The sequence below is a fragment of the Monodelphis domestica genome, chromosome 8 (genome assembly GCF_027887165.1).
Source record: "Monodelphis domestica isolate mMonDom1 chromosome 8, mMonDom1.pri, whole genome shotgun sequence".
Taxonomy (NCBI): domain Eukaryota; kingdom Metazoa; phylum Chordata; class Mammalia; order Didelphimorphia; family Didelphidae; genus Monodelphis; species Monodelphis domestica.
The window spans coordinates 75,086,724-75,111,552 of record NC_077234.1 but is presented as its reverse complement, the minus strand read 5'-3'; the positions used below and the strand labels follow the sequence as shown (position 1 = coordinate 75,111,552).

The 24,829-nt window shown below is 34.6% G+C and overlaps 1 protein-coding gene across 1 annotated transcript in view; it reads left to right on the top strand.

Annotated features, from left to right (window-relative positions):
• Positions 1 to 20,034, top strand: part of ATIC (5-aminoimidazole-4-carboxamide ribonucleotide formyltransferase/IMP cyclohydrolase) — a 30,753-nt gene extending 10,719 nt beyond the window's left edge. The window contains exons 5-16 of the mRNA XM_007501783.2: positions 260 to 348; positions 613 to 764; positions 900 to 1,056; positions 3,397 to 3,522; positions 4,321 to 4,428; positions 6,043 to 6,128; positions 6,701 to 6,790; positions 9,651 to 9,779; positions 13,947 to 14,039; positions 16,071 to 16,253; positions 18,105 to 18,260; positions 18,460 to 20,034. Coding sequence (XP_007501845.1) covers positions 260 to 348; positions 613 to 764; positions 900 to 1,056; positions 3,397 to 3,522; positions 4,321 to 4,428; positions 6,043 to 6,128; positions 6,701 to 6,790; positions 9,651 to 9,779; positions 13,947 to 14,039; positions 16,071 to 16,253; positions 18,105 to 18,260; positions 18,460 to 18,579 — 1,489 coding nt within the window. The 3' untranslated portion in view covers positions 18,580 to 20,034. The remainder of the gene's footprint in view (positions 1 to 259; positions 349 to 612; positions 765 to 899; positions 1,057 to 3,396; positions 3,523 to 4,320; positions 4,429 to 6,042; positions 6,129 to 6,700; positions 6,791 to 9,650; positions 9,780 to 13,946; positions 14,040 to 16,070; positions 16,254 to 18,104; positions 18,261 to 18,459) is intronic.
• Positions 20,035 to 24,829: the final 4,795 nt, after the last annotated feature.

Genomic DNA, 24,829 nt, shown 5'->3' with positions numbered 1-24,829 from the left:
AGTTCAGTGACTTGCCCAGGGTCACACAGCTGGGAAGTGTCTGAGGTCAGATTTGAACCTAGGACCTCCCGTCTCTAGGCCTGGCTCTCAATCTACTGAGCTACCCAGCTGCCCCCAAACTGCACCACTTTTATATTTCTGATTTTAATTATTTGATTTTAGTCTCCAATCTATTGCTTACTTGATTATTAATAGGTTATAAGAAATTTAATTTTATAATGTCCATTTTTAGTGAATTCTAATTTTCTTCTTCCTTCAGAATTGTTGTTTGTAATCTGTATCCCTTTGTGAAAACTGTGGCTTCTCCAAATGTAACTGTTGAGGAAGCTGTTGAACAAATTGATATTGGTAAGTTGAAGGGGATTTTTGGTAGAAAATGTAATGAGGGGGACAGTATGAGATTTGATACTGACATTCACTGTCAAATAAAGAGTAATCATTTTCTATCCATCTATTCTTGTAAAGAGTGTTCTAATTTTTTTGGTATTTGGTGAAGGGTTTTTAAAAAATTGGGTCTAGTTTTCACCTCAAGAAGTGAAATTGAGATATACCATTTGAATGACCTGAAGTTTTATTTTGAAAAGATAATTTTATCTTGATATTTTATTGCAGGTGGAGTAACTTTACTCAGAGCTGCTGCAAAAAATCATGCTCGAGTGACAGTAGTATGTGAACCAGGAGATTATGAAGTGGTATATACTGAGATGCTAAACTCTGATACTAAAGATACTACTATGGAGACTAGACGGCAACTAGCATTAAAGGTATGAAAGTACTTTAAAAAGCTTTTTGAAAAATAAAATCGTTCGAAAATTGTTATTACATTTAATTGAGAAAAATATCTCTGAATAAGAAAAAGAAAATAGTTGTATTACAAAAATTTGTTTCATTGTTTATAGGCCTTTACTCATACTGCTCAGTATGATCAAGCAATATCAGATTATTTCAGAAAGGAATATAGTAAAGGAATATCTCAGATTCCTTTAAGATATGGAATGAACCCGCACCAAAAACCTGCACAGTTATATACAGTGAAGCCCAAACTTCCTCTTACAGGTAAAGTTCAAATTTTGTTTGCCCAGTGGAATAGTTTCTGTGTATATGTGAATATCTTAACTTGTTTTACTTCCTAAAATAATAATGTTGGCTTTATCATAGTCCTCTATGAGAAACACAAGAAGTCTTTATTTCTTATGTTTTTTATCTTTTTTTTAAAGTAAGATTTTATCAATGTCTATTTTTTCATGTTACAATAATTTTCCTTTGTCTTCTTCCCAAAGGGAGCAAAAAATATTAAAAACAATTTTCACTTAGAAGCCAACAACCAAAAAAAATTGAAATAAATGCATAAAAAATTACATGCAAAAGCGCAAACTATTGTTTATAATTTGTTTTTAAACATGCAGATTATATGTATGCTAATACAGACATCCTATTGAGTTTCCTTTGGATTTGTTTACTTTGATACATTTTTCCTCTTAATTTTGTTCCTATAATTTTTTAATATAGTACGTATTCTTATTCTCTTTTATATCTTCATATATTTCCCTTTTTTCTTTACATTTCCAATATTTGTTCATTCTAATAATGTAATTTAGTCTATTACATTCAACATGACGTTCTCTTCAGCCATTTCTCCCATTCATTGCATTTGTATTATTTCCAGTTATTTTGTCATTGTAAACAAAGCTTATACATACATACATAGCTTTTTACCCTCTCAATTATGTCCTTAGGGTCCAACCTTCGTAATGGGATCCTTTGGTCAATAATCATGAACAACTTTATAGCTCTTAATGTATATTTCCATCTTGTTTTTAAAAAAATAATTAATAGCTGCCCTAGCAATGTAATATTAGGCCTGTTTTTCCATGTTCCTATTTTTTTTGGTTCTCATTTTTAACATACTGTCAGGGCCATAGTTTTTCCACGACTGATTTTCTTTCTATCTTAGTCATGCCCAGTGTTCCAATATCACAACCTCTCAGGAATGTAGAATTACTTCTCTAGTATGTTGAGTGTTTAAGTAGGCCCTGGTACAGATTTTTGAATGATTTTATCTACTTTAAGACAGAGACAGAGAATTCTTTAAAAAGAGCTAACGGGGTAATCCTTTAGTTTGTCATCGAGTTGGGAATTATAACTTCATTAATAAATTTAAAATTTGGAGTTGTGTTAAAATCAGGTTACAGTTACCTAGATTATATAACAGATTTTCATCTTCATTTAATAATTTCTCATTATGACCTGGTTTATGCTGCTCCTAGTGTAGTGTACAAAGATCCAGTCAGAGTGTACTTAATGGAAATAAACCTAATTTAATAATACTTCTGTTCCTACACCCCAATTTAAATTAGTGGCACACAGTAGATCTTCCCTTCTTTCCAATGACCCCCTCCCCAATGCCATTGGTAGTTGTATTTGGTCTAATTCAGATTTTCAAGTTTGTGAGGCATATAATGACTTAAGTTCTTCCAAAGATCTGTGATTTCATTTTAGTCACTCCCTCTTCTCATGTTGATTGGAACTCAGCTGTACCTCAGTAGATGGTTCCTAGTTGCTATGGACAAAATAGTCACTCTGATGATGATAAATGTCTCCAGTTTTAGGTAGGCCCATTCCTTAGAGAACAGAAACTTTTATATATCCATTGCTATATACATAGACACATGTACATACACAACATAGCATAGCATATAGTATCACTGACATACTACTCGAGGCCTTCTAGGTGTTTGGTAGGATATACTGTCACTTGTTATACTGGTATAGACTGAGAATGCAGGATACTTCTGTGGAAGATGATAAATAGTGTTCAAAGGGATTTTTCTTTGAAGGAAAGAGTTAGAGCTTGTTTTTATCGCAGGAAAAATGACAGTTCTATTTTTTTAGCTTGGCAGTGATTTGAGAGTTAAACAGCCTTGAATACCTCATTCTTGGTACATTTTAAATGGTTATCTGACAATTTAAGTTTTAATTGGATAAGGGATAGGCTAGTAATATTAACTATGCGAACTTCCCAGGATCACACATTTCTTTCATACATTTGGAATTTAGTAGTAAAGTAGCTTTGAAAAGAAAGGGTACTATTTTGAGAATGAATATCCTGTCCCTCAATGGTTCTGCATATTAAATATCCTTTGTTGCTATTGTTTTTAATTTGGTAAAATGACCTACAATTTATTTGTAAGTTCAACAGCATGTTTTCTTGTTAAAGTAATAACTGGGCAGTTGTTTGTTTTGTTGTTTGATGTATATCTTTTATGTCTATATCATAATTATTTGGGGTATGTGTGTGTATACACCCAATAAGAAAGAGAATATTAAGAGAAATATGCTCTCTATTTGAACTTTGATGGCTGTTTTTTATAATGCATGATTATGTTTTATATGCAGTTCTGAATGGATCCCCTGGGTTTATAAACCTGTGTGATGCCTTGAATGCCTGGCAACTGGTAAAAGAACTCAGAGAAGCTTTAGGTATTTCAGCAGCTACCTCATTCAAGCATGTCAGTCCAGCAGGTAATATACCATATTTTCAGCCAAAATTTTTTTCTTTAGTGATGCTCAAAATACATTTTTCTTGAACCTATTTTAGTTAATGCCTTTACCATCTTAAGTATTTAACTGCTGTTAAGGTCTGTGATGTCTGAAAACATCTTTGCTATGTCCTTGTTACCATTGTAAGTTATACAGTCAGTTTATATGATGATTTTTGTTTTGAACAGTACAAAGCATTTCTGATAAAGGTTAAAGTGCCCTTATGACATAGGAAGGGTAAGTGACATAATTATCATGTAGATCAAGATCTGAGACAGGAATTGAAATGATATGAAACTGAGGTCATAACAGTTTATTTGAAGCCAAATTTATGTTCTGTATTTTTCCAAATGATTGAAAATGAATACTTCATAAAGCAAATGATTAAAGAGTAAGATAAAGAAGGAAAAACTGACTTACAAAAGGATAAATAACAGATGGACTGAAAAGGAATTCATGGTTCTATAGTCCATATTTCAATATAGCCAGAGTCTAATGGGATCACAGTATTCCTCAAGAGGGTAGGCAGGGGATGTGCCTAAGTGACTTATGTTTGTATATCATTTAGTATTCTGAGAAAACTAAAAGAATACCCAAGAAGCTAGAGCAGTGGGTTTACTTATCCTTGTAGCCCAAGCACCACAGATGCACCTAGTCCAAACCCAATAAAACTGGCATTTAGTTCTCCCTTCCTATTCACACATTGCTAGTGCCTTTTCATTAAACAACTTGTAGGCCCTGGTACAGATTTTTGAATGATTTTATGGTTTTGTCCACCAGGTGCTGCTGTTGGAGTACCACTTAGTGAGGAAGAGGCTAAAGTTTGCATGGTTCATGATCTCTACAAGAGCCTAACTCCATTGTCAATTGCATATGCAAGAGCAAGAGGTAGAAGAATACTAATTTTGGAAAGAAATATTATTTACCTTGAATAGCATTGTGATAAGAAATTAATGGTACTTTCTTAGAGTGTGATTTCAGCTTTTTAGATTTTTCCTTTGGGAATTAAAAAAAGTTGTATCTGAGCACTTGAATATAAATTGAAAATTATTTTTTGTAGATATTCTGTGTCATTTTAATCCAGGCAGTACATATTGCCTTTGAGTTTGACATAAATGATTCCTCAAATTATGCTATTGAATTTGGTTTAGTTTTATCAAAGTTATAAGATTTTTATCTTTGGCAAACTAATCTTTCTTGAGACTTAAAAAGGTTTCCAGACATCTAAGTAAATTGTTTAGGTGAATATAATTTATAAATTTATTTCCAGGCCTTCTGAAGCAGTGTGCTAGCGAGAAAAACTCGGCCTTGGGCTATCAATGGAGGTAGAGGCACTTAATGGCCTTCCTGACATTTGGCAAGGCACCAACCTTTCTGGGCTTTATTTCAGTTGTTTTTTTAAAAGACTAATTTCTAAGGTTTCTTCTAGATCTAAATACCTGGTTTTTTATGTGATCTTGAAACTATGATATTGTTATTTGGCTAATCACCCTTTTATAATCTCAACGAAATCTAAACATTTCCTATAATGGTTTAATGTTCTATGGTCATAGAACAAATTGATGTTAAGAGGAGAATGCCTTTATATTCTGTTTTAGTAACTTTTATAAGGTACTTTTTGTGGAATACTTTTTTGAGGGTTTTAAATGCTTGAAGCAGCCTTTTTGAAGGGGTTGAGTAGGGAAATGGATACTCAGTCAAACTTGTTGCTTCAGTAATGGTTTGTGTTTCTTAGAGTTTGCTATAAATATCTAGAAGGGATAGTGAGATGGTGGGAACAACTGAGTAGAGGTTGAGAAGAATAAAGTTAGTTTAGGAAATACTAAGGAGAATGTCAAAGAGAATAAAAGAATGGAAAGGTAATTATATTGTAAAGGGCTCTGGAGCCAGAAAAAGGAATTTGAATTTTGTGCTATAGGCAAGACATAACAGTGGAAAGGATGGAATAGAGAAGAGCCTAGAAGTAGAGAGATCAATGAGAAAGCTCCTAAATAGTCAGACAAGGTGAAAAAGGAAGAATTGATAGGGAGGTAGAATCATAAGACTGGCAACTGGTAGATCACAGGAGCACATAATTAGAATTGGAAGGAGCATTTGTGGTCATCTTATCCAACCTCTCCTTTCTTCACTTTACATGTGAATTAACAGGCTTAATGAGGTTATAGCTTGTCCAAGGACACAAAGATACTAAGTGGGAGAGCCTGGATTAATTAAAATCTAGGAGTAGATAGCTCTCTTGGTGACTAGAATTTCCGGTATTGCTATTTGCAGAGATAGGTAAGTAAGAAGAGGGGGTTGGGTTTAAGAATTTACATTATGAGTATGAGCTTTGAATTTGTTCATTAAAGTTAAGGGTTTTTCTTCCCCAAATGGTATTTTGTAGTTCTCATTGTGATTCCAAGAAATTCTGTTTTCAGAATATTTACAGATTTTTTCCCAAAGCAGCAAAGGATTACATTTTAGTATTTTGAAAAAAATATCACTTTTGCATTTTATTTGCAGGAGCTGATAGAATGTCATCATTTGGTGATTTTATTGCTGTTTCTGATGTTTGTGATGTCACTACTGCTAAAATTATCTCCAGAGAGGTTAGTAAAAACTTTTGACCCTTTATTCTGAAGTATTGGCAAATCTTTTTGAAAAAATAAAATATTCAAAACTATCTCCTAGCTATTTTACTCAAACATAATATTTGCACACAAACATGCACATACATATATATATTTCTACCATTTACAAATTACTGGTATCTTTTGTTATATAATAATTTTTACAATTAAAAAATTGCTTATTGAATTGTTGCCAAGTTAATAATTTTTAGGGGGCAGCAAGATGGCTCAGTGGATAGAGAGCCTGATCTGGAGTCCAGAGGACCTGGCTTCAAATCTAGCCTCAGACATTTCCTTAGCTGAGTGATCCTGTGCAAGTCACTTAAACCCAATTACCTAATCCTTAACACTCTTCTGCTGTAGTATTGTTAGACAGAATGCATGGATTAAAAAAAAACAAAAAAACGCTTTTTCCCCTAGAAATTAACAAGCAATTTTGCAGAAAGGTTTTAAGATTAACAATTTCAGAAAGTAGTTCTAAAGTCATATATAGTAACTAAGGTGATTTCTTGTTTTTCTAAGCGCAAAACAAGCCTTTTTTTTTAAAACAGGTATCTGATGGTATTATTGCACCTGGATATGAAGAGGAAGCCTTGAAGATTCTTTCCAAAAAGAAAAATGGAAGTTACTGTGTACTTCAGGTTGGTGTAGACGTGTGTGTATGTGTATGTACATATATACATATATATATTGTATATATATATTTTTTAATACTATATTTTGTTGCCTTGTTCATCCAGTCTTACTAAAGTCTTCCCTTACAACTCCCCTTCTCCCTAGTGAATCTTCGTCCCTAGGGATATTACTGTATTTTCCTTTGAAGACAAAATACACTGTTGCCTTTTTGTTTCTCTATGCATTAGTATCTATCTCTACACATGCAGATACACTCCCTTCTTGATTATATTCTTCTGTTTAAAAAATATTTTTAGAATTTTTCAATTCCAAAAAATGTACTTTCCATAAACACTATATATAGAAAATATAAAGTAATCTACATGAAAGTATTTCATTCTACTTTTAAAATGTTACAATGGCTTCTTTTTTCAGATGTTGTTAGGGTTAGCTTCTCTTCCCCCACCCCAATTAAAAACTAAGCATAAGGTGAGGAAAAACATTGTAATAAATGAACATTGCCAAGCAAAAGAAATCCTCAGAGTTGGCCACAAGCCAAATATATTTTGGCTTTATATTACTATGATTTCTTAGGGAGTGAGCAGTATGCTTCATTCATCATAGTCTTCTGGAGTTTTAAGGATGATATTAGAAAATAAGTATTGTTTTATTAGTTTAGGGATAAGAAGTAATGGCTGGCTTGAGGAAAGAACTGGAGTTTGAAGCAGAGCTGAGAGAGCGTGTTAATTTCAGATGTGACAGTTATAGCCATTTTTCTGTGTCAATTACTCTCTCTGGCAGTTGGGAGTTGGTCTCTGGCCACACACTCTCAAACTCTCTCAGGGCTGGAGGAGGTAACATCTTTTTGCCTCTCTGAGGGAAAGATCTGAAGGAGCTCAGTGTTTTCCTTTCCCAACTTGGGAAACACTACTGAATATTGTGTGTGTGTGTGGTGTGTGTGTGTGTGTGTGTGTGTGTGTGTGTGTGTGTGTGTGTGTGTGTGTGTGTGTGTGTTTTAATAGATTGGTTTATATCTGAGAAGACCAAAGAAAGACCTGGTCCTTGGTTTGAACTCTGATCTGTTAAGGCTCAGAATCCTAACTTGATTCTTGTTGAGACTTAACCAGCTAGCCTTTGCTATTTTATAATTTGAAGGCAAAGTTAAGATTTTTAAGAATAATAATGGTAGTTTTATTTAGATAGTATAAATTTGGGTTAGTCAGATCAGGGAGGATTAGTGTAGCCTGTGAAACATAGGTGAAACTGTTCCTTGTGGAACCTGGGAGTTTATTTGGGTGGATTTAGAATCCCTTAGAATTAGAAATCCTTTATTTATTCTTATATATTTCAAATAAACATTTTATTTTTATAATAAGAGTCTCTTTGGTGTCCTTGCGCCTCGCCCTGAGGGGAAGTTCACATTTGAGCTTCACTTCATCACTGAGGATACTTTTGATTACATCTAACAGTTTTGAACCTATATTGGAAGAGTCTTCCCATCTAAATATTTTATTTTATAACTCATCAAATTTATTTTTACAGGAGACATGGTTAGTTATGGTTCTTAAGTTTGATTTTTTTTCTCTATAATGTTAAAGGCTTTGTATACATTATTCTCCTGATGCTATTCATTTCCCTGCTATCAGTCCATACATACAAACCAGAATTCTCTGAAAATATTTATTCTCATTTATTAACCTTCTAGTAACATTCCACCACATTCCCATTCCACAAATTTTTAAATTTCTGGTTCTTTGCATCTCCTGCTTCTCCTTTTTCCTTTTAGTCCCACCCTTCAGAATTAGGAAATGAATTAAAAATTATTTTTAAACCTTGCCCTCTGTCTTAGAATTAATATTATGTATTGCTTCCAAGGCTGAAGAATGGGTATGGGGAAGGTTTTGACTTGCCCATGGTCACACAGCTTAGAGGTGTCTGAGGCCATATTTGAACCCAGGAACTCCTGTCTCTAGACTTGGCTCTCAAATTTGTTCCCCCTCAGGAAACAGATTTTGCTTATGACTGTTCCCTCTTTGGTATTATATTTTGTCCTATCCATCTCGTATTTTTTCTCATTTATTTCCCTTTTGAATTTTATATGTATCATCTTTTGTTCATTTCATCTGATGCTTACTCCTCTAGCCCTTTGTATATTCTCGTTAGCCCCAAGTATGAGAAATAGTGAATCCACCTTTTTCTTTCTCTAATGTAATCCTTCAACCCTTCTTTTCTGTGTTAAATCCTCTGAAAAGAATCAATCTTATCTCCAGGACCTTTGTTTTTTCCTAATTAATTCCTTCAGTATTCTGAAGGCATTAAAGTTCTGAAGGGACACTTGGGTTTTCCTCCTGTTAAAATATTAGCAGTATATTATCATCAAGTGTTTCTACTTGTTGAAATAAGAGCTTTTTAGGTTTCTCTCGGTTTTTTTTTTTTATCAGAAGTGCTTGAAAATTCTGTATTCCATTAAATATCCTTTTTTTTCCTTATCAAGTTTAAAGTTTACAATAAGAAGAAAAGATCAAATTTTGTTCTGACATTTTAAAGGCACAGATCACTAATAATCATCAAATGTTTACTAACTTTTTAGTACAGTTAGAAGGAAAAACAAAATTTGGTTTACTCTTTTATGTCATTAACTAGTTCTACCCTATCTACTCTTTTAAAATGATCAACTTTTCTGCTAATACTTGGCAAGCAAAGATGTTTTTGGCTATTGTGTTGTTAGTCTTAAGACCCAACCATTTTACATTTGTTTCTACTGAGATGAATTGACAAGTCTTGATATGATTATGATTCCAGAAATTTTTATTTTAAGAACTATTTATTTACCATTAGTTTCATAAAATTATGCCAGAAGAAAATTTTAATTTTTGTTGTTTTTAGATGGACCCATGTTACAAACCAGAAGAAGATGAAATTCGTACTCTCTTTGGATTACATCTAAGTCAGAAGAGGAATAATGGTGTTATTGACAAGTCATTATTTAACAATATTGTTACAAAGCATAAAGATGTAAGTTTAAAGTACAATTTATTTCAGCTATATCAAATGTTTTATCATAGGATTGACTTATAAATTATTTTAACAAAAGTCAGCCTCTAGCTTATGAAAAAGTTGCATCCCAAAGGGTCATTTGTTTTTGTGAAAAAAAAGATATTTTTTCTTAGTTCTTGTGTTCCATATGTATTGGTTAAGTTCTCAGGTCAGCCTATGGAAACTTGGAAATGTACTACAAAATCTAACCAATCTGTAATAATAATGTTTTTATTGGAAAAAGTACTTCATGTTCAAGCTTTAAGAATGGAGGAACAAATCAATAGTCACCTGCCCCATGGGATCAGATTTTTCTTTTCCTTCAGCTCAAAGCCACTGGGTGTAGCCCTTGTAGCTTTGAAACATAGGTGCAGATGGTAAGGAAGGGATGGGATGGGGACAGGTATCAGATGTAAAGGTGCTTGTTAGAAAAAAACTCAGCAGGCAGTTTTCAGGTTGGCCACCTTCCCATTGCCTCATTTATTTTCTTCTCTAGGTCCCAGTCATGGCCAGCGGATAAGTGTCCCTATAACCTTTTTGTCATGGTTTAATACGAAAGGGAAAACCAACATAGAATTCCTCCCTTAAAGGGAAACTGTTGAAGAGAGAAGATCAATTTAAAATTCACCAGTTCATTCAAAAATTGGTCTTATATTTATTCATTGTTTGCTATATCCATTTCTTTAGAATGATTAAGAAAAATTAAAAGAAATTTTAATTTAGAATATTTTTCCATGGTTACATGATTCATATTTCCCTCCCCCTACCTGAGTCAACAAACAATTCCATTGTTATATATGTATCATTATTTAGAACCTGCTTCCATATTATTAAGATTTGCAATAGAGTGATCTTTTAAAGCCAAAATCCCCAATCATCCCCATCGAACCATGTGATTGATCTTATGTTTTTCTTCTGCATTTTTACTCCCACAGTTCTTTCTCTGGATATGGATAGCATTCTTTTTCCTATGGATTGTCCTGGATTATTGCATTGTTATTAGTAGAAAAGTCCATTACATTAAATTGTGCCACAGTGTGTCAGTCTCTGTGTACAGTGTTCTCCTGGTTTGCTCCTTTCATCCTGAATCAATTCCTGAAGGTCTTTCTAGTTCACATGGAGTTCCTCCAGTTTATTATTTCTTTCAGCACAATAATATTCCATCACCATCAGATACCACAATTTGCTTGGCCATTCCCTAATAAATTTACACCCTCTCATTTTCCAGTTCTTTGCCACTACAAAGAGCACAGCTACTAATATTTTTGTATAAGTATTTTTCCCTATTAACTCTTTGGGGTACAAACCCAACAGTGGTATGGCTGGATCAAAGGGCAGGCAGTCTTTTTAAAGCCCTTTGGACCTAGTTCCAAATTGCCTTCTAGAATGGTTGCATTAATTCACAGGTCCACCAGCAATGCTCCCAATTTTGCCACATCCCGTCCAACATTTATTACTTTCCTTTATGGTCATATCGGCCAATCTGCTAAGTGTGATGTGTTACCTCAGAGTTGTTTTGATTTGCATTTCTCCATTATGAGAGATTTAGAACACTTTTTCATGTGCTTATTCATAGTTTTGATTTCTTTATCTGAAAACTGCCTATTCATGTCCCTTGACCTGTCAGTTGAGGAATGGCTTGATTTTTTTTTTTTAATACAATTGACTTAGCTTATAAATTTGAGAAAGTAGATCTTTTGTCAGAGATTTTTGTTGCAAAATTTTTCTCCCAGTTTGTTGCTTCCCTTCTAATTTTGGTTGCATTGGTTTTGTTTGTATAAAACCCTTTTTATTTAATGTAATCAAAATTATTCATTTTACATTTTATAATATTCTCTTGTCTCTTGCTTGGTCTTACTCTTTCCTTTCCTATAGATCTGACAGGTATACTATTCTATGTTCACCTAATTTATTTATAATTTCCTTCTTTACATTTAAGTCATATATCTATTCTGAATTTGTCTTGATATTATGTGTAAGATGGTGACCTAAACCTAATCTCTCCTGTACTATTTTCCAATTTTCCTAGAAGTTTTTATCAAATAGTGAGTTCTTGTCCCAAAAGCTTAGGTTTATTGGACACTATCTTGCTGAGGTCATTTACCCCAAGTTTATTTCATTGATTAACCCTTCTGTTGCTAAGCCAGTGCCATTCTATTGATGACCACTGCTTTTTAGTACAAGAAAATATTGTCAAGAAAATTTGTCAAGAAAATATTCTTGGTAAGAATGCAGTGATTTGAGAATTATCTAAGAATTATCTTTGATTTCATCACCCTGTACTGTATTTTCCATTATTTCTTGCTGTCCTTCCCTTATGCCCACCATCACATATGAAGCTATTAACTCTTATATATGTATTGATTTGTTTGGGGATATTTTCCCAAGGTCTTAGTAGACTTCCTTATTCTCATCCTGTGAAATACTTTTTTTGTGGTATTCTTAGCTGTTTTTACTCATCAGTAGGTAGCTACATATACAATGAATAAAGTACTTGACTTGGAGTCAGGAAATCTGAGGTCAGATTCGTCAGACACTGATCCTGGGCAAGTTACTTAACCTCTTAGTCCTGAGTGTCTCCTGTAAAATGGGAAAAGTAATAATAATAATAATAATAGCATCCACTTTATTGGAGGTGTGAAGATTAAACAAGATAATATTCATAAAGTGCTTTGTAAACCTCAAAACACTATGTAAATGCTATTATTATTATGAATACTGAAAGGTAAAGTGACCTAATGCTACCTCTCATATTTCTTATTTTCTTTAGCTACATGATGAAACTAGTTCCAATTGCAATTTCCTTATGTCTTTTAATTTTCATGCAATGCCAAAATGTCATTATTGACATTTTCAGTTTCTTTAGAAGTGTCAGTTCAATCACTTCACATGTATTTATCAAACATTTAATGTGTGCCAGGTACTTACTGTGCTAGGGCTGGGAATCCAAATAAATTTATCACTGGGGAAATGTTGCACAAAGTTAAATTTCTGTTTATTCTTCCTTCCCCCCCCCCCCCCAATTACCAAAAACTCAAAACATATTTACTTTTATTCTTTTCATAGTACAAAAGGGCATCAAATACCAAGGCCAATAAGAATATGGGTGATAATGCTGAAACATTTTCAGGCACAGTCAAGTAAAAAGTTCATGGTGTGTGTTTTCAGTTACAGATGATATTATTCATTTTTAGTGACTATGGGAAAAATAAAATGAGCCAAGTGTAACTTCTTGCTTCTTTGTTGGCTTCAAGCTGATCTGGCAACTATTGGAAATTGTGCTTCACTTTTTTGTGAAATAAAAAGGAGATAAATCTCTGCCATGAGAATAAATTAAAGTTCTCTTAGCTGCTTCTGTGAGTTGATAAAATGTTCATTACACTGATGATCTTTTTTTTTTATAATAGTGATTGGCAGGGAATCTGCCTTGCCTTTTTTTCAGCAACTATTGTTTTGGCCCTAGTTGAGAAAAGATATGACTTGATGTGGAAAATATTATTTAGAAAATAAACTCTGGGATATGTGGTGAGGTGCCAGTAAGAGTTTGGTTTAGAGCATGAATTATAAAAACAAGTAATATAGGGTATCACACTATGACATAAATTGAGTGCTTTAAGATTTGTAAACAGGCTCTATATTTTAAGGCACATTTATTGAGTTTAAAAATAATGTTTTCTTAAGTTAGGTATATTTTTTAGGTCAATTAAAGTAATTCACTGACATAAGTAGATAAGGGATTTGACATACTTGCAAATAACTGTAAGCTTAAAAATTGATATACAATAACTCAATATTGTATTTTATAAGATTTATTAATAATAACTAAAATAAAGAGCTAGCATAAAAAGGGAGCTAACTCAGCGGCCAGGGCTGGAGAAGAGAGAGAAAAAGGTGGAGTTACTGAACTTAAAAACAATACAAATAGGATGCCAAGTGGACGAAGGGAAAAGGATTATGGGAGATGAAGTCCAAGGGTTCAAGATTTTCTAATTACACATAATCTAATAGCATTCTGCTGCATCAATGAAAAACAATCTTGATACAATTGTTTTAATATACTTATATTTTTACAATAAAGGAATAAGATAAGAGTTTTAATACATTTATGAAATATCAAGTTATAATTATTTAATTTTTTTTTCCCAGTTGCCTGAGCCTGCTATCAGAGACCTCATCGTAGCTACTATTGCTGTCAAATACACTCAGTCCAATTCAGTGTGCTATGCCAAGAATGGTCAGGTAAATTGTTTTAAAGAATGACATCTATTTGTTGTTGTGTCACAGATGTTTTTTGCACATAGTGTGTAAGTCAGTTTGCCTTCTGACCAGAAAAGATTTGTTCTATATTTTTTTTGGAGAATATATCCCATATCACTGTTTATGAGGTAATGAGATAAAGAATCTTTTTATTCTGCCATTTTTCTTTGTTCTTATAGCAAGGGTTACCAGCCCTTTACCATAAACTGTTCGGTGATCACTGAATCTTGGGGTTCAGTGGATTTGGGATTGTCCTCTATGGTTTAGGCATAGACTTTATTCTGAAGTGGATGTGGCATGTCCTTAAATTTTCATAAGCAGAATCTTTGTATGTACCACAGATGTATGAATAGCTATTGAATCTCAGAAGCTATTTGCTTCCTTAGTATTTTTATGTCCAAGTCCATGAAATCATGACAAATTTACATACTTCTCATAGTATTACAAGCTAGCTTTCAATGTATTATGACTTTCATTTGCTATAAATTATATCAGTGGATTCATATTATTCAAAGAGCTGAGATTAATGGTAGATGGGTGCTTAGTTTGTAGTTAGAGATTAAAAATTTTTTAAATGTACATAATTTTAAAACTAGAACCTTGTGGAAAGGAAATAAGACTGACAGTTTGTGGGGGAAGGGGCAACTGGGAGTGGCAGTTGGGTCTTGTGACTAGCACTTCCTTCCTGCTGGGCTGGACTTGCGGCCTGGTGTTGGAGGAGGGAGGAGCCCATTCAGCCCAGTCTGGAGCGGCATGCTCTTCTTGGTTCAGCCCGAAGACACAGGCTTCTGAAGGTTAGAACTGTTCTTGTTTGCTTTTTAGCTAGTGCTAAGATTCTGAATTTGACAAAGCAGGACTGATATAGAGTAGATGGGAGTGGGAGAAACCCTCCTCCAGCCTCTGGGCTTGGCCTCTACTCTGAAGCTGAGGAAAAAACTCCAATCCCAACTGGTTATTAAACTTTATATTATTTTAATTCACAGTCAGATAAGTGGATTATCTTTTCTGGGCATAAAGGGAGCTGAACTTCAGTTCAGTCATTCAAAACAAACAGACCTTATAGGACCCCTGCTGCTTCCTCTCAGCAGGGGGCATCTCTCTCTCCTTTGCTTCACTGAGCAATATTCCCTCTCTCCTTTCAACTCCTCCATACCCCATACAAACCTCCCATTATTCCCAGGTTTTCCAATCCTCCATTTCCTTTCCCAATAAATATAACAACCTCCTTTTGTCCATGGCATGTGATTTGTTTTGTGACAAAACAGTTCCTGTGATGTTACAGTGAGGATTCAAAGTCTCTAATTGACCCTAATACTGGCATAGTTTGGACTATGGCAAAGTTTGCTCAGAAAATACAAAAGTGCATTATCGTAATTCCCTTGACTTGCCTGTGCAGTTCATGCATGCATGTACAAGTAAACTGGTAGTTTTAAAGATGAAATTAGCTTGAGAAGAAACTAGAGAAACCATGAAACGAGAAAAAATTATGCTTCCCTAATTCTGAGTTAAACATAGCTGTAGATATTAATCATTTAGCTATAATGGGCTTTCCTTTAATTAAGGGACATGCTGCTACATTTGATTGTGCTACAAGGTGAAACTTGATGAATGTGATGCCAAGTAATTCCATTATTTTGCTATTTTCCCAGTTTGTGGTTTTAACATTTGTTGCTTCAATAATTTACTTAGAAAATATGAAATTTATGATATTTTTCTTTTGTGTGTGTTATGATATTTTTCTGTGATGTTGAAGTTAATCTGAGTAACAAGTACTCTATTTTTTTAAATTAGTAAATAAAAAGGGAAGATTTACTTTGTGAGTATAGAAACTGGTGGTGTTTGAACTAATTATTTTAAAATAAAATCTTTGTCTCTTATTTATTTGATATATTTCTAATCGTATGGTATAATTACTTTGAAAATTATTTGCTTGTAAGCATATGAAAGAAAGGCTTTTGTGAGGAAATTCACTTTTGTGAAAATGTGTTGATCATTTTAATTGACATATTTCAGGTCATTGGTATTGGAGCAGGTCAGCAATCCCGAATACACTGTACACGGCTTGCAGGAGATAAGGCAAATAATTGGTGGCTTAGACATCATCCTCGAGTGCTTTCAATGAAATTTAAAGCTGGAGTAAAGAGAGCAGAAATCTCTAATGCAATTGATCAGTATGTGACTGGCACGATTGGTGAGGTATGTGCAGGGCAAGTATCCATGGCATTCTTTGCTATATTTCTTGACATGATTTTGGCCTAACTGAATGGGAGGGGCAGTGCATAAGAGTGGGAAGAAGGTTAAGCCAGGAAGTCTTTAATTCAAATCTGGTCTCCACTGGCCGTCTAATTTAATTCAATCAACAAGCATTTATTACACACTTATTATAAGAAGAGGACAGGTAGATGACAGTGTGGATAGAGTGCCAGGCCTTGAGTCAAGAGGAATAATTTTCCTGAGTTCATATCTAGTCAATAAGCCTGTTTGTCTCAGTTTCCTCATCTGTAAAATGAACTGGAGAAAGAAATGGCAAACCATTCTAGTATCTTTGCCAAGAAAACCCCAAGTAGAATCACAAAGAGTTGGAAATGATGAAATGACTAAGTAACAACAAAAATAATGGAGTAGAAAAATTAACAACAAATAGGCATTTTGCAAGCAAAGCCTTTCTTTATTGAAACACTTTTCTCCTTATTTCTTCACATTATTATCTTCCATGGATCACTCATAAGGAAGTCTACCTAATAATTGGTAATAATTTTGTTTTTGCTATTTTTTCTTACCTTTTTGGTCTCTATCAGGAATTGGTCATATTAAGGGAATATTGTGTTAGAGTTGATGGATTAATACAAATTTCCTCAGCCTTTAGTTTCAGCCCGTCACCAACAAGATCTGCTACCAATAATGAGTTCCTGTGATTGACATTTCAACTTTTTAAATGCCTTCTGTTCCAAGTTATTAATAGTTACTGAAATGACATGAACCCACAAAAAAAGTAAAGGAAGCACATGTTTATATGATAGATGGCCTCCTGAATAATTCATTCTGTCATGCTCTTGAGCTCTACATCTTTCTCCTCTATTCCTGTTTAGTAAGAACATTCTACACAATTTTTTATTGCATGATATCAGAGAGTGATCTTTCTTTTCATACACTATGTAGTTCACTACAACTGCCAGTGAAGATCTTTGAAGCTGAGTTTCTAAAACTTTAAGCATTTTTCTTGTTAAGCATATTTATTACTTTTTTTGATTTTGCCTGTAGTAGCTCCAGGTAATCTGATTCCTAGAAACTTAAGTGAGATTTCTTCTGTCAAAAACTAGCTTAGTTAATAATATAGCCTTTTAAAGTCAAAAAGCATTATCCATTATCCAAAACAAGGATTTTTATTAAATAAAAATATTTGAATCACCATATGATTGATGTCTTGAAGATCACTTATTTAAGAGACTGATTATATGAGTATAGCTCATGAAAAGGAATTGTAATCAGAAATTCCTGTTTTTCATTTCTCATAACCCTTGAAAATCCTTGATAATATCAAATTTACTTCAAATGGGGCATTTACATCACCTAAACAAGCAGGAGTTAAGGAATAAAATTTGTGAAAGACATGTTGATTAAAAATGATGTCGTTATGACTAATTTTGTTATGACCTGGAATTCCATTATTAATACTTTTCCCACATAAAAGTTGATAACACCACACCTAAAAAAGGACTATAGAACATGTGAATTAGGTTGTGAAAAAATGATTATTGTTCCTTTTGGTAGAAAGGCAGGCTAGCATTGTTAATAGAGGAGTTAGTAGGTATTACTAAAACTTGTCTGCATTCACTGTCTTCATGTGTTACATATTGGGAGTGGGATTCTGGGCAAATCATTTAATTTAGATTGAAAATATAAATTGCAGAGTTACCTATATTGGTCAAGAAATCTTCCTGTGTCAATAAACTCATGAGTCTAGATTTTTTTTTAATTAAAAAATAAAAAATTCCCAGAAGAAATTTGTAAAAATTATTTTTATAGCAAGTGAACTTCTTTCTCTAGGATGAAGATTTGGCCAAATGGGAAGCAATGTTTGAGGAAGTTCCTAAACTGTTAACTGATACAGAAAAGAAGGAATGGATTGATACATTGAAACAAGTGTCTGTCAGTTCTGATGCGTTTTTCCCTTTTAGGGATAATGTAGACAGAGCTAAGAGGGTAAGTCTGATGAATGAGAAAACCTTTTCAGAATGTAGATATTTTCAAAATAACTTTGATTTTCTTAACATAGGTGTCTTTGAATTAGTAAGAAAATATAGTTATTAGGTTTTTGTTTTATTTTGTTTTAGGGTCAATGACTTGAATTATTTGAGAAAACCCAGTTGATTCCTTGTAACAAGTTTTTTCTTTCTTTTAGAGTGGTGTAGAGTTCATTGTGGCCCCCTCAGGTTCAACTGCTGACCAGATTGTGATTGAGGCTTGTGATGAGCTTGGAATTACACTCATTCATACAAATCTTCGACTATTTCATCACTGATTCTGATTAATGGAGTATTTACAAAAATATATTGCAATAATTGTGGATAATCGTGATAAAGTGTATGAAAAATTCTAATGGATGTCTTGTAAAAACAAATTTTAATGCTTTATCATTCTCTGGATTTTGAAACTTTTGAAAAATTATATTAGAAAACTATCAGAAATCTAAATCATGAAAGTTTACATAATTTCATCATTGAGGATTAAACAGCTACTGTATAGGATCTTCTCTAATATACATCTTTATGTAAATGTTTAAAGGAAAAATGGACCTTTTCAGTCTATGTTTCAGCCTCAGGTTGGTCCTCCCTTCTAATAGTTTTCTCTTCACATGGATCCTCTTGGGCTAACCTTTGAGCCTTTTGCCTAGATTTTGTGCTGAAATGCCTACAAATAGGTGATGATATTTCTGTTGTTTTTTACCTTAAATTTTTTACTGCTTTATATCTGCATAAATTAAGTTTGCTTAAAGTGGACCTAAAGTGTAGAGGCAAAAATACAACAACCTTGAAATCTTTTAGTTTTCTGTGTTTCTTTATAAATGTAGACCTTTTGATTTCATTGAAAACTCCTGGGCTGTTGGATGGCTCAGTGGATGGTGAACCAGATAGAAGATCCTGGTTTCAAATTTGTTCAAATTTGATCTGAGATACTTCTCAGCTGTGTGGCCCTGGGTAAGTCATTTAACCTTGATTGCCTAATCCTTACCACTCTTCTGCCACGGAAACAAGAAAGTAAGGGTTTAAAAAAAACAACTCCCATTGAAAGTTGGTGAGAAAATTCTTCCAGGACAAATTAACCTGTCACCTAAGAGTATTAGAAACATTTCTGAGGTACTAAAAAGATAAGATTCTTGATTGGGGTCACATACCAATATGTTAAAAGTGAGATGTAAACCATTGTCTTAATGACTCCTCAGGCCCCTCTCACCATCTGCTATTCCAGGTTGCATTTAATAAATGCTTCCTCATGATTTATACTTAAGAAATTTTAAACTTTGTTGGTGCGAAGAAAAGCCTCAGGTTCTACTCATGTAGATGGCATCTTTTTTTCCAATGAACTCAGCTCAAGTGTGCCTTAGGTTGAGCTATCTCAGTTCTCTAAACATCCTCACAGGCAAGTATATAGCAGCCTCATTTAGTCTATGTCAGTAATATTGCCAATTTTCACACATTAACACATTGATTTGCATACCACATCCATATTTAAGTAAAACATTCTTTGGAATGAACATTGCAGCAAGAATTGTGACCTAGCCTAATGGAGAAGAAATTAGACCTCAGTGGTCTCTAAATCATTTCTATTTTGGGTTTTGTGAATGGAGTTTTAGCATGTTTTTTTTTCTTTTTTTTGCATTTTAAAATCTTGCTGTTTAAAATTCTCTTATTCCTACAGTTCCTTTCAGTTTTTTATGTGATTTGTGAACTTTGAATTAAATGTCCATGTTACTCAACTTTTCTAGTGCATGAAACTTTGATTCTTAACTTCTTAGAGACACCATTCTTCACAATCTGATGTGGAATTGGAAGTAGTCAGTAAGATATGACAGCTGATATGGTTTAGCAAGGTGGGTGAGCTAGTGAAGGCCTAAAAATGACCCCTAAATTGCAAACCTTGGCCAAGAAAATGGTGATCTTAATTTTTTAGGCTCCCAACTGCTTTCCTTTATCCACAACTTAAGAGTCACAATCTACTAAATCCAACCTTTGTGATTAGTTGTCCCTAGCTGGAGGAGGCTCGTCTCAAAGCTAATGTGAAATGCATCTTCTGATGGCCATTTTATCAGTTTTATGACACTTTAAAAATCCTTCATTGCAGTAAAAGTACCCATGCTTTCTTGTGGGGAAAAAAAGTATATCATAAAGATCAATAAGCATTTCTTAGTTACCCTTTGTTAGTTACTTTCTTAGTTATATACAAATATATGGTTTTTAAAAATTTTTATTTTTCAAATTTTATTTAAGAAAAGTTCCATGGTTACATGATTCGTGTTCTTTACCTCCCCACCTCCCCATAGCCAGTGAGCAAATCCACTGGATTTTACATGTGTCCTTTATCAAGACCTATTTCCATATTATTATTATTTGCACTAGGGTGATCATTTATAGTCTACATCCCCAATCATATCCCCATCGACCCATGTGGTCAAGCAGTTGTTTTTCTTCTGTTTTTCTATTCCCACAGTTCTTTCTCTGGATGTGGATAGTATTTTTTCTCATAAGTCCCTCAGAATTGTCCTGGATCATTGCATTGCTGCTAGTAGAAAAGTCCATTACATTTGATTGTGCCACAGTGTAGCTGACTCTGTGTACAACATTCTCCTGGTTCTGCTCCTTTCACTCTGCATCAATTCCTGGAGGTCATTCCAGTTCCCATGGAATTCCTCCAGTTCATTAGGGAAAAAGAGACTTGGTTGATATAGCATGGGTTAAATGTAAAGTAACAATAATGAAAAGAGTACTAACATCTGGGAGCTCAGGAAAAGCTGCCCAAAGATCAGGTCTCTACTGCAGAAGAAGGATAAGAACTAGGGAATTAGGGTTAAATGACTTGCCTAGTGTTACACAGCTATCTGAGGCCAGATTGTAACTCAGGATGTCTCATCCTGAGGCCTGGCTGTCTCCCAATAAGCCAGACACCTGACCCTGAGCTTATTTTTTTAAATGGATTACTCAATATAGTTGGTTTCCTTTATAATATGTATTTCATTTTATGAGAGGAAATTACAGGGAAATAGATTGTAGTTTATAGCTAGTAAGAAAGAGAATGATGCAAAGTGTGTCCATGTAGAATTGACAGGATGGTGAAAATGTGAATGGATGATCAGAGGAAGGAAGAGTTGAGAATGACTCAAGTTGCAACCTAGATAACTTGAAAGATGGTGGTGCCTTTGACAGGGAAAAAAAATGAAAGGATAGATTTTAGAGAAATTATTTACATTTATGGCATTATTTAGAGACATGTATATGAATTGAAGTAAAACAGAGTTGTACAAAATTGTCAGCCTCTCTTCCAGAGCCATCAAAGTCCAATGGCAAGACAAAAGTCAGGATGACCAGTGATAGTCTGGCATGCAGTGGGTGATGATCTTGGAGCCTTCAATATATGACCAATCTCTTAAGTGCTCCATGTCATCTTCTTCAGCCGCCTTTACAGCCATTGGAACAAATTATCCTCACTCACCAATTCTGATGGGAAGTCTTCACATGCCGGGATAGACACTTCTCTAATTCACTGATGGGTTTGAGACGTGTCAACTCTCAGTCTGGTTTAACCCATCTGCTGAGATGGTTTTACTAGGATGTGGCCGTGTTGCAGCTTCTTAGAACCTTAAGTGAGAGTTAGGTGAAAGGTGGACACCAAACATGGATGAGCAGTCCTGAAAAGGACTTGAAATCCCTCATCACAGGCATTCATCCTCCCTGAACACCCCAAACAGCCTAGAATCAGACTAGTTATAGCATAGTTGGGTGAATGAGTAGGCAGAGTTTTAGCCTAGTTCCAAAGTACTTTTCAGAAAAACTTGACCTATTCACAGCTCACCAACAGTACATGAGCATGCCTATTTCCTCACAGCCCCTCCAACACCTGTCATTTTCCTCTCTGTCCTATTGACTTCCCTTCTACTTTGTATTTGTACCAACTTTGCATGTGGCTTGTACATACATGTGCATGTCGGTTAAGTATTGAGTGCACACTAGATCCTGGGCACTGTGCCTTATAAGTTCTGGGAGTACAAATAAAGGCCAAACTCCAGAATTTTCTCTTAAGGAGCTGATATTCTAATAGGTAGAAAACAAGTTACCTTTAAGGTATATGAGCAGATAAAGGAAATCCGACAGGGAAAGCAGCTAAAGGATGAGGAAAACCCACGACTACTCCTGTAGCTTTTGAAGGAAGCTAAGAAAACTTAGGCAGAAATCAGGGCATACAGCATTCCAGACGAGGAGAATAGCTAAAGGTTTGGAGATGGAAACGGAGCATTGGGGATCACTCACAGCAGTCAGGCCAGCAGATACAGCTCAAGGGTGGGGAAGAGAATAAGATTTAAGAAGTCTGAAAAGGGAGAAAGGTATCAAGAGTTTTAAGGAGGCAGAAGAGTGGTGATGGAAGAACTAGAATGGTGGCTAAACAAGTGAAGAGATGGGGACATAGAGATGGTGTGATGGTAGAAATGACAAGATTTGGCAATGGATTAGATATGGGGTGAGTTACAGTGAGGACTTAAAAGTAATACTGAGTTTCCAAGCCTGGGTCTGTGAAAATGATGGTATCTTCAATAGTAATGGTGAAATTTAGAAGATGTGAGAGTTTGGGAAGAAAGATATGGAGCTGTTTTGAACTCACTGAATGTGATAGGTGACATCCAATATGAGATGTCTTTAAGAGATTGTTGATAATGTGGGATTGGAAAGTAAGTAGAACTGGAAATGCAGATTCAAGAATCATCAGTATAAGCTGTAGGTGGTGGCCCAGTGGATAAGAGAGCCAGGCCTAGAGATGGGAGTGCCTGGGTTCAAATCTGGCTTTACACACTTTCTAGCTGTGTGACCCTTGGCAAATCATCTAGCTCTTAGAGCTTGCCTATCTTGGAACCAATTGATTCTAAGAGGGAAGGGAAGGGTTTAAAAAATAAAAGAATCATTTGTATAGACATGAAAATTGAACCAATGGGAACTGGTAAAATCACCAAATGATATAATACAGAGTGAAAAGAGGAGCCCCAGAGTGGAACTTTAGGGAACATCCATGGTTAATGAGAAAACCAGTCCCAAGAATTAATGACTGGAAAATTAAAAGGAGGGAGGTGAACCAAAAGAGATCAGAATCATTAAAACCACTAGAAGAGTATCCAGAAAGAAATGGGGATCAAAAGTGTCAAGTGCTCACTAATTGCACTGTTTTCAGAAGTGTGAGCTGATACAACCATTCTGGAGAGCAAAATGGAACCATGCCCAAAGGGCCATAAAACTATGCATACTCTGACCTAGCAATATCCCTACTGGATCTGTATCCCAAAGAGATCAGAGATAAAGGGAAAGGACCTACCTATAAAAAAAGTATGTTTAGCAGCAATTTTCGTAAGAGAAAGAATTGGAAATGGAGGGAATGTCCATCAGTTGGGGAATGGTTGAATAAGTTGTGGTATCTGGTTGTGATGGCAAATTATTTTGCCATAAGAAATGAACAGGATGACTTCAGAAAAAACCTGGAAAGACTTAACATGAACTGATGCAAAGTGAGCAAACCCAGGAAAAATGTATGTACAGTAACAGAAATATTGTACAAGGATCAATTGTTAATATATTACAGCAAAATAAAGTTCTAAAATAATTCTAGGGGACTCAGGATAAAACAACAAAAACAAACAAAACCCAACACTATCCACAGCCAAAGAAAAAACTCTTGGAATCTAATTGCAGATCAAAGCTCACTTTATTTCTTTTATGATTTTTTTTATTGTATATGTGTTATGTATGTTCAGTAAACATGGGGAATGTAGAAATATACATTGCATGAAAGCTTTGGTTAGTCTGTGTCAGACTAGTTGCCACTTTGGGAAGGAAGAAGAGAATCTGAATCACAAAATGTCAGAAAATAATTGTCAAATTGTTTCTATATGTAACTGAAAAAATAAATTTTAATTTTAAAAGGCATCAAGTGCTACAGAGACAACAAGGAAGATGGGGACTAAAAAAAGAACAGCCAGTTTGGCAAATCAAATAATTGGTTTCTTTGGAGAGGAGAGTTTAAGTTGAATGATGAGGTCAGAAGCCAGACTAAAAAGAGTTTACAAGAGAATGAGAGGAGAGAATGTTGAGGTACCAGTTGTAGATTACTTTTTCAAGGAGTTTAATCAGAAAAGGGAGGTTATATAAGATGATAGTAGAGGGGGCAACTGGGTGCTTCAGTGGATTGAGAACCAGACCTAGAGATGGGAGGTCCTGGGTTCAAATCTGGCCTCAGACACTTCCCAGCTGTGTGACCCTGGGCAAGTCACTTCACCTCCATTGCCTAGCCCTTACCACTCCTCTGTCTTGGAACCAATACACAGTATTAATTCCAAGATGGGAGGTAAGGGTTTAAAAAAAATGACAGTAGAGATTGATCGAGTGAGAGTCCTTCTTAGTGTGAGGGAGAACTCATAAAATAACAGGGAAGACAACAGCAGATAGGAAGACATTGAAGATTAGTAAGAGCATATGTAATCTCCAGAAAAGAAATGGGATGAAATCAAGAGTACATGT